This window comes from Solanum pennellii, chromosome 11, assembly GCF_001406875.1.
Source record: "Solanum pennellii chromosome 11, SPENNV200".
NCBI classification, from domain to species: Eukaryota; Viridiplantae; Streptophyta; class Magnoliopsida; order Solanales; family Solanaceae; genus Solanum; species Solanum pennellii.
Window position 1 is genome coordinate 37,354,646 of NC_028647.1, and position 10,712 is coordinate 37,365,357.

Genomic DNA, 10,712 nt, shown 5'->3' on the forward strand with positions numbered 1-10,712 from the left:
ATTCATGATAAATTGGCATTTTGTGCATAAAAATGTTGTAGATATGCATGATAGTATGTGGAGTACGAATTTCCTCCTATATGAAATAAGATTGTGGAGTCTTATTGCATGATAACTGTAGATGATGTTCCTACTTTGTTGTGTTTGAGTCTCTTGTTTATGTTAAATGATGTTCTTCCTAGATATATATATTGTATATGATGTTCTATGGTTATTACCAGCTAGTCTTGATTCCTTATCTCTTGAAAGTGTTGTAAGTTTGTAAAGTGTTTGAACTGTCATTCGAGGATGACTGTTTTCCAAGTGGGGGACATTGTTACGACCCTTAAAATGAACTAGGTTGAATTAGATCCTATCACCTGTCTTATGAGTTAATAAGGTCTTAAATTAATGAATATTGGTATTAGAAGTCAGTTGGTGGACTTTGGAAGTCAAACGTCCAAGAACAACCAAGACGTTCAAAAGTTAGCTCTTGTGTGCTAGTGTGTTCTAATGTTCCTTGGCATATTTTACGTGTTATTTGGTGTACAAATTGATAAAGGGGGCTTATAATACCTAAATGAAAATGTTTAGGGTTGAAATTTTCAGGTATAATTCACCAAGGACAACCCTAAGGGTCCTTGAAGAGAACCCAAACCTTGGAAAGCTAGCAGCCAAAATAGTCCCAAACGACGGCCACCAAACCAGGTTCAGTGGTTCCATCGACGCCCCGTCAATTGGGGGTGATCTAGGGCATATTTATATGCCCAATCACTACATATTACCCATCTTTAATTTTAGTTTAGGACATTATATAATCTAACAAGCATATTCAGGTTACTAAGGGAAATGATCAAGTATTGGAAGGAAACAGATTTCAAGACGACAAACTGCAGCCAGGGGGTGACTCTTGCGCGATGGCCCAGCAACCTTGGCAAAGCAGGTGCACGACGCGCTAGGACACTTTGTATGAGGCTGGTTTCAGGCGCAATGGCAGCGCGGTGCGCCAGCTTGTCAGACGCGATTCTGGCGCGGCGCCCCCAGCCCTGTGCGGTGTTTTTGACAAAAGTTGAAATTAAAAGAACTCCTAGTTGAAGTAGAATTTGACTCTATTTTCCTAATTACTATAAATAGACCCTTAGGGCCTCATTGCTAGGGTTCAAATTTTTAATTAGTGTGCAAGAGACATAATTCAAGTTTGTAATAGGTTTTGATCTTCTAACTCATTTATTTTTTGGAAATCACATGAAGAATTGTCTTTTGTGGTTTTCAATAGTATGAGTGGATAATCGCCCTAGTTCTGGGTTACAACTACGAATCGAATGTTGAATAGTATTGATTTTTGTATTAATTGTTGGTTGTCAACACAAGTTACTTCTATATTCTTGTTTTACTATTTTATGCTTGATCACCATAAGATAATTCTATTGTTTAATCTTAAAATCGATAGAGGAGAGGTTAGAGAGACCAAAGAATATAAAGAGGTAGATTGACGCATTAGATTGAGGTGATTTGTGTTCAGGAGTGAAGCCCAGACGAACAACATGCTTGGTGACAAAAAAGGATGAAATAATGCTCGCGAATTAACTGATTTATCCCCATTCAATTATGTAGTTAGGTATCTAATTGGGGTAGGCGGCGAGAGGTGTGTAGCCTGACTCATATAATTAACCCTATAAAAACTAGTAAATTAGTTCAAAGTCAATGTTATGGTGCATGAGATTCAACATATGTTGTATCCTTGGAATTGCTTTTTTCTTGCTTAAAACACCACCTCTTAATCGTTTCACTCTTAGTTACTTTTATTCATTGTTTACTTAGTCATAGTAATAACAAATCATCAACTTTTGAAACAGTAACTTTTACTTTCAATTGTAGAATTAAGTCTTGAATACAAATTGATCATAATTCCCTTGGGATCGATAACTCGTTTATAAAAAGAATCTCTATTACTTACGTGACCACGTATACTTGCGTGTATATTGGGAAGCAACAAGTTTTTGGCGCTGCTGTCGAGCTCTTTAAAGATTGATTTATACTTAATTTTCTTAAGTCCACAATTACAATATTTTGGTATAAATTACTTGATTCGAGCTTGTTTATTGCAGGCGTATGGCTTTCAGTTCTGGCTGAGAAAGGAAATCTAGTGGATCCTTAAAACAAACCTGAAAGAGGTCTACATCAGCGTAGAAAATTCAATGAAGGGCGAGCAGAATTAGGGCTAGGACCTTTAGGTAATCGCGGTAATGATCATCAATACAATTCGGAACATGTGAATAACCCAAGGATTCCGAACAATATAGAGAATGGTGAACAAGGAATACCCCCTCAGGTCCCTATCATTCTAGAAAGACCAGTGCGAGATGTGGCAGTCCCACTTACCGCCAATTTGGCATTTAATATTCGAAAACCTCCACCGGGGGGGAGGGGGATTTGAATTAAAGCGGAATATGGTACAAATTCTCCATACTAATGGGAAATTTAATGGTATCCCATATGAATATACTCAACTCCATCTTAGGACCTTCATAAAGATCACTAATACCTTCATCCAACTTGGAGTCTCACCATACTATGTTACACTAACATTGTTTCCATACTCATTAATGGAGCCGCAAGGCAATGGTTAGGCTATGAATCATCAAACTCCATTACTACTTTGGAATTTCTAATGAAGAAGTTCTTGAGTCGATACTACCCATCCAAGAAAACCGCAAAGCTGAGAGATGAAATAACAAACTTTGCTCAAAAGCACAGGGAAGACAAGTACCAAGCGTGGATACGCGTCAAACAAATGTTGAATGCTTACCCACACCAGATGTAGACTAATGAGGTACTATCTCACGCTTTCTTTGAGGTTTTAGAATATAATGTGTGTGTTGTTCTTAATAGTACAACACGTGGACAACCCTTATCCATAACAAGTGAAGCATTCTTCAATTTACATGATAAACTATTAGAAGGGAACCAAGGGTATGATGAGGACATTTGTAGTACCACAACTCAAAAATCTTTAGGGATCTTAGATGTAGACCAAGTTACTGCCTTAAATGCCAAAATAGATGTAATGCAGCTTTGCATGGCCTTACATTTTAAGCATATGGCTCTGAATCAAGGACCGGTAAATTTTGTACAACAAAAAACAAATTGGTGTGGGGTATGATGTAGAGGCACCCATGACACTAAGCAATGTAGGGCAAATCCTAATTCTGTGAATTATGTGGGTAGTGTGTGAATGGGCCAAGGCCAAAAAATTATGGTAATAGTAACTACCCTAGTTGGAGAAATCATCCTAGCTTCTCCTGGGGTGGGAACAAAAATCAAAATCAGGTACAAGGTTCAAATGAATACCGTACCCAAGGAGTTGGGCAACAAAACAAACAGTCCAACCAAAGTGTAAACCCAAGTGTATCCAAAGGGGGGATGACCAATGAAGAGCTATTCCAAAACCTCATTTCTGAAATGGGGACCATGTTAAGTGCCAAAATATATAAGCAGTATGAGAACATCAGAAATATCCTAATGTCCCATATAATTTTAGAAAAACAAGTTGTGCAAGTGGCTAATTCTTTGAACTTGAGTCCCCAAGGTGGTCTACCTGGTGATACTGAGCCTAACCCATAGCAATTACATGCGATGAGTACGAGAAATGGGCTGAAGTTAGAGGAAATAGCTCCAACAAAGGGATTCAATGAGGTAAATACCAAGGAAAAGAAACTAGAAGAGGTAGTAAAGAGATCCAATGTTGAGGCACCCGTTCCTCAAAAGAAGTTACCACCTCCGTTTCGATAAAGGCTAAAAAGAAATATGAAGATGAATGCTTTGGTAAGTTTCTCTCTCTTCTTAAACCGGTTCACATTAATCTACCTTTGGTTGACATTTTGTAGGGTATCCCCAAATATGCTAAGTATGTGAAGGATATTGTGGCTAGCAAGGAGGCTCACAGAGTATGAAACTGTAGCACATATTAAAGAGTGTAACTTTAGAATCCAAAATAGACTGCCCCAAAAGTTAAAAGATTCGGGTAGTTTTACTGTGCATATTACTAGTGAGAAAAGTGTTCATGCCCGAAGACTGTGTGATTTGGGGCCGAGTATAAATTTGATGCCCTTATCTTTGTTCTAAACCTTGGTTGGGTAGTCAAAAACAAACCATTGTTATCCTCCAACAAGTAGAGTCATTGATTTTTCTGGTAGATTTCATGGTGTTGGACTATGAACCCAATCCTGAAGTTTCATTCATTGTGGGAAGTCCTTTCTTGGCCACAGATAGGGCACTGATTGGTGTAGCAGCTGGTCAATTGATCATGAGGGAACATGATAAGGTAGAGGTATTTCATGTGTACCACCGCACTCTTAGATTACCCTCTATTTATGAAAAAATATTTGCTATAACAATGATTGATCGGTTAGTAGAGTTACAATAAGTTGTGCTTGATGACCCTTTAGAAAGAGTGTTAGTATAATATAAGAGAGATGAAGACACTAAGGCAAAAGAAATAGAAACATGTCTAAATCTTAAAAGTGGGGAGCCTCACAAGCGAGAGTGGAACAATTAGACAGTGAGTTAGGGCCACCACTCCAACCCTTTATTGAGGAGGCACCAGAGCATGAATTAAAAACACTGTCGGGTCATCTCATGTACTCATTTTTGGGTACTATTGAATCTTTGCCTAATATACTTTCTGCAGAGCTATCTGAATTACATTTTTATGCATCATTGAGGATCCTAAAGAGAAGAAAAAAGGCGATTGGATGGCAGATAACTGATATTCATGGGATTCGTCCGGCGTTTTGTATGGAGAGAATCTACACAGAGGAAGATCATAAACCTAGTATACAACATCAATGATAAATCTGTTGATGAAAGAAGTGGTGAAAAAAGAGGTAATAAAGTGGTTAGATAGTGAAATTTTTTACCCAATTTATCATAGTAAATGGGTAATTTGGTGCAATGTGTTCCCAAAAAGTAGGGTATGATTGTGATAAAGAATGAAATGAATGAGTAAATTCCTTCTAGAACAGTGATCGGGTGGAAATTTTTTATGGATTACCGGAAATTAAATAATGCAAACAAAGGATGCTAAACCAAGACTGATTCGTTGGATATTTCTTCTCCACCATTTTGACCTTGAGATCAAAGATAGAAAAAGTTCTGAAAACCTGATGGCTGATCACTTATCTAGGCTGGAGGACTTTTCACATGTGACATAGGGTGAGCAAATTTGGGAATAGTTTTTGGATGAATAATTGGCGTTGGACATCACACAAGCGTCATGGTATGCGGATATTGTGAACAGGATAATGAGTGGTGAGTACCCTCCAGTTGCGACTACTAAGCAAACGAAAAAGTTAAACCATGACTCCAAGTTTTTCATTTGGGATAAACCATTCTTGTTCAAGATACGTGTCGACCGGGTACTAAGAAGGTGCATTCTGGAGTCTTAAGTTAACAAAGTACAAGAGAGTTTACAAACAAGCCCATATCGAGGTCACCACTAAGGAGAGCGCACTTCTCATAAGGTACCACAATCGGGTTTCTTTTGGCCCTTTCTATTTAAAGATTCTATTGATTTTGTGAAGGGTTGTGATTAATGCAAAAGGATGGGTACTATCTCAAGAAGACACAAGATGCCACTGAATAATATTTTGGAGGTTTAAATCTTTGATGTGTGGGGTATTGACTTATTGGTCCCTTTCCACCATCTAGTAGAAACCAATACAAACTTGTGGCTATGGATTATATGAGTAAATGGGTTGAGGCTATCGCTCTCCCCTCGAATGAATCAAGGTTTGTGATCAAGTCCCTCAAGAAACACATCTTCACTCGCTTTGGCACTCCTGGGGAAGTTATAAGTGATGGAGGTAAGCATTTCATAAACAATTTTGTGAAGAACCTTCTTGCTAAGTACAATTTTCGTGATAAGGTTGCTACAACTTACCACCCACAAACTAGTGGACAAGTGGAGGTGTAGAATGCAGAAGTAAAGTCTTGCAAAAGACGGTGAATGCACAGAGGAAAGATTAATCAGAGATATTAGATGACACATTTTGGGTGTATAGGATGTCTTACAAGACACACAGGGACTTCTCTATCTCACATAGTATTTGGAAAAGCCTGTCATCCTCTGGCGGAATTAAAAAACCAAGCTTATCAGGCAATTAAAAAGTTGATCTTGGACCCTGAGCTAGACGATAGAAAGAGACTGAATCTGTTGAATGAAATTGAACAGTTTCGATGTCACACATATGAGAATGCGAAGCTATATAAAGAAAATACAAAGAGGTGGCATGATAAGATCATAGTAGCTCGTACATTCAATCCAGGAGAGTAAGCACTACTTTTAACTCTAGACTTATGTTATTCCCCAGAAAACTAAGGTCTAAAAGGAGTAGTCCCTTTGAAGTGGTAAGAATAATGCAACTTGGGGCTATGGAACTAAAAGGAGATACTGGTCCTACGTTTTTGGTGAATGGGCAAAGAGTGAAACACTATATTAATGTTGATTCGAATCATGAGGCTCTGGATCTAAATGATGAGTGATCCAAGTTGCGTCGTGCCGCGACGTTAAATCAAGTGCTACATCGGAGGCAACCTGTGATATCTATGTAATGTGTCTCACTTAAATTAGTAATTTTAGCGTAGTTTTAAATTCTTAAGTGCTTAGTTTTTAAATATTTTAGTTTAGTTGTTAGTTGGATAGAACATTAGATAGTAAAACAAAAAAAATGGAAAAATATGAGTCATTCCACGACCTAAACTAAGGCGTTGGGTTACTGGGGGGAGGCAACCCACCATTATAAGTCACGTTGTTTGGTTAATGTGCAGTCCAAAGGGTAAGAAGAGGTGTCCGTAAATAGATAAAATATGCTGACAAATGTAGTTTGGGGTGCACTTAGGGCACGCCACACAAGGAAAAAGTTCAGAGACGTGTTTTGAGGCACTGGAAACGCCGCACGCCCCAAACACGCTACAATAAAGGCAAAACGCCAATGGTAGACGCAGACAATGCGCGTCCCACCAAACAGGTAGGAGCACTGCAGGCGCGCCGCGCCGCGCCTATTTTGAGTGAGGCCTATTTTGGGCGAAGTGCAGGCGCGCCACACCAAATGAATGGGCACACTGCGGCACGGCGCGCTAGGCCTCTTTTGACTTAGACCTGTTATGAGCGCACTGGCAGTGTGGCGGGCCAGCCTTCCATGCGTTATTTTTGCACGACGCATCCTACCCATGTATGCGAATATTTCAGATTTTTTTATTACGTGCGACCCACAAAATATACAACCCTTTTAATCCCCACCTACCCGTATTTCCCGAATTTCCCAAAAATTTACCCTCTATAACCATTCCACCCCACCATATCCATCTTCCCCAAAATCCTCCATCTTCCACGAACACTTTTTCCTCTTCACTTCATCCCTTTTCCACAAGTTCCTCCATTGTTCTTTCATAAAAAGCTTATCCCCCATCCCTTTTCATCCACATTCGACCACAATATTATACTCTACTCCTCTAAACCCCAAAATTTCTACAAAACCTCCCACCCTACTTCCTACCGCCCCCCATACCTCCCCAAATAAGTATTTTTTTCTTTTCTTCCAAGTTCCTCCATTGTTTGGGTATTGTGATGGCTTCAAAAGGAAAAAAGGTTGCTAGTTGTTTGGGAACCACGAGGAATAGAAAGGGGGTAGCTGCCGGAAGTTCAAGTCAGAAAGCCACTAATTTGCCACCCTAAAAGTTGGAGAGAAGGCGGTTATGCAATAAGACACGGATTGGTACACCACCCAATAGGAATAAAATTCATGCCAAAATCACTGTGTTTGGACTTCAATATGTTTTTCTGAAATAAATACAATTTTATTTTTTAATCTTGAAAAGCTAAAGCTGTGTTAAATTGGAGGAAAGCCTAAAGTATTAAGGCTCCAACATGTGTGGTTAATACATACACAGATGGTCGTTTCAATATTAATATATGAAATAGATTACATTGGAGATGTTATCAAAGTGCAAAAGGAGATCTCATCATAACTTTATCAGTTTCGACTCAATGCACTAGCAATAATTGGACAGAAGCTAAAATGGCTTCCTATGGTAGTGAATAGTGAGTGCATTGACAGTGACTTTAGAAATGTACATCTCAAACTTGATTCTTTAATAATTTTTTACGTTAGAAACTAGATCAACATTCGACAGTCAAGAAATTAGCAACCTCATACTTATAAATACTATTCATATTCTTAAGAAGAAGACATGGACATTATGTACTATTACAAAAAGGCAACCAGATTACGTACTTCATGGATAAATGGCCATCTAATAGTACCTTCTTTAACTTCTTTTTTAAAAAATTTCATTTAAATTACAACAAAAATCAGCCTTTTAAAGTTAGGATGAGTAGGACAAAATTAACAAAAAAAGTGAAAAAAGATAATACAATAAATATGTGCTCAACTATTAAGCTGAATAGAAGAAAAAGATTCATTCAATTTAATCGACCGAATTCTTAGTTCAGGAAGACCAAAACAATGTTTCTCAATTAAGGTAAAACAAAATTCTTATGATATGTCCATGAACATTTGTTGCTCCTCCACAACATAAAAGATCTTCAGATACCCAAGACCCAAGCTTTGACAAAACAGAATATGAGTCCGATTAACGACCAAATGTAATCAGTAATTCAAATGAATTCTTATAAAAATAACTAGCAACCTCAACCTTAGAAATACTATTCATATTTTCAAGACCAAAGATGTGGACATTATGTACTATTATAGCAAGGCAACCAAGTTGCATACTTCATGAATAAATGGCCATCTAACAGTACCTTCTTTGACTTTTCTTAAGATTTTCTTGGAATTTAACATGGATTGCAACGCAACAGAGGATCACCTGCAATTCTTTTTACTTAAACCTATAATTCCACAAGAACAATATCAGTTTTCACATCTATGTTTTTATATTTGGAGTGTCTAATATTACTTGTAACCAAGAAGATTCATCATTGAATTACAAATCATATATACATGTTTGTATCATGAATATGGCTCACAAATTCTCAACACACAATATTTTTTACAGATGAAAATATTAACCTAAGTAATTTATAAAAGAAGAAGTAACTTGAATACGCAAGAAAAAACATAAGTAATATAACTTATGAAAGAAACACACAACTAGATTAGAAGATGAAACCACCTGAAATTTTGTCTTAGGCAAAGTTGTTTTTGATTCAATTTAGAAGAAGCACAACAACACCTCGATTAGAAGATTGAACAGTCCTGTAGTTTTCTCTCGAGCAAAGTTTTGATGGATTATATTTCGACCAGATAGAGCAGCAACAACACCAGAAGAAGAAGAAGATGATTTTATCAATTTAATGGAAGAATTTCGTTGAGATTAGGGCAAACAACAACAGCACCAACAACTTGATTAGAAGAATGAACACATCTGAAGTTTTCTCTCGAGGAAAGCTTTGAGGGATTCTATTTCGAACAGATCGAGCAGCAACAACACAGGGAATAAGACAAACCTTAATCAATTTAATGGACGAATTTCCATGAGATTAGGGCACACAACAAAAGCCCAAAGAAGAAGACACATCTACCTATTAAAGGCGGAGAGCATCGTTGAGATTAGGGAAGATGACATTCAAGAGTTGATGTGATGATCTGAAGAGATTAGGGCAACTTTTATGACAAGCTTCTAATTTGAGATATTAGTAAATAGTTTTTTTCTTTTTACTTATGGAAATCATTTTTAACGCATAAATTTTGATGAAAAAAAAGTTTTGAGAAAAACTTTCGCGCTCAAGCCTCAAAATATGCCTCAAGTTACATTGTGGGACTAGTTATTAACTTTTTTAGTGACGAGATTTAATATCTTCACAATAACATATACTAATAAGGACCGAAAAATAAACGCATCCCAATACATATACTTTTAGAGGCAAGAATATAGCCTTGTCCTTAAATGTTGGTCTTAATTAAGGATTTTTCTTGTAGTGTAGGCAGCCCTAAACGACGGAGGCATCAACGGCTCGTGGGCCTCTGTCGACTGCCAACCGTTGGTGACTGCGTGCAGTTAACTGTCAAGTTAAAGGTGAACATGTAACTTCATCCCACTTCCAAATAAGTGTATTGACGGTTAATAGGGGTATTTTGGGTATTTTAAACATGTATATAAGTGTTTAACACTTAGAAGATTTCATTCTTCCAATATAAAATCCCAAATCCCTTAGAATTCTCTCTAGGACTCTGTTGAAGTCCAAAGTCAAAGAGGAGCTTGGTGTGAAGAATTGAGTGGAGATTCTTCATCAAAGTGAATAATTAGATTCATCAAGGTATGTATTTTGATCCTTGAAACTCTTTTCATCAAGAGCCCCAATTCTAAAGAAGTTTTCTAAAGTTTTCTAGTTCAATTGTCCAATATCATGATTCTACCATGGGTTCTTGCATTAATAATTTCTAAACATTTAATAATTACTTAATTGATAGTGTATTGGTGATTTTAACCTTAATTAACTATTAACCCATAAATTGGATGAACCCTAGATTTTAACTATGTTATGGGTTACTTGATATTGACTTAATGGTTACGAATTCTAGTGTAGATTTTTATGGGCTTTCTAATGATGTAAGAATTGTGTTCAATTGATATCTAAGTTGTATTAGATTGATGAATCTTTATTGAATTTACCTAGTTTCATTGATTATCACAGTTTCTACTTTGAATTA

General features: G+C 37.2%; 1 protein-coding gene and 1 long non-coding RNA gene across 2 annotated transcripts; one reads left to right on the forward strand and one right to left on the reverse strand.

Annotated features, from left to right (window-relative positions):
• Positions 1-5,713: 5,713 nt before the first annotated feature.
• LOC114074735 lies at positions 5,714-6,522 on the forward strand. Its single transcript, XM_027912723.1, has 3 exons — positions 5,714-5,843; positions 6,042-6,309; positions 6,351-6,522. Exons 1-3 carry the CDS (start codon positions 5,714-5,716, stop codon positions 6,520-6,522), a joined length of 570 nt encoding a protein of 189 aa, XP_027768524.1.
• A 1,911-nt stretch (positions 6,523-8,433) lies between these two features.
• LOC114074833 lies at positions 8,434-9,714 on the reverse strand. Its single transcript, XR_003575140.1, has 2 exons — positions 9,175-9,714; positions 8,434-8,890 (listed from the first exon to the last, which is right to left on the reverse strand). It is a non-coding gene; the product is annotated as an uncharacterized LOC114074833 (long non-coding RNA).
• Between the last annotated feature and the right edge of the window lie 998 nt (positions 9,715-10,712).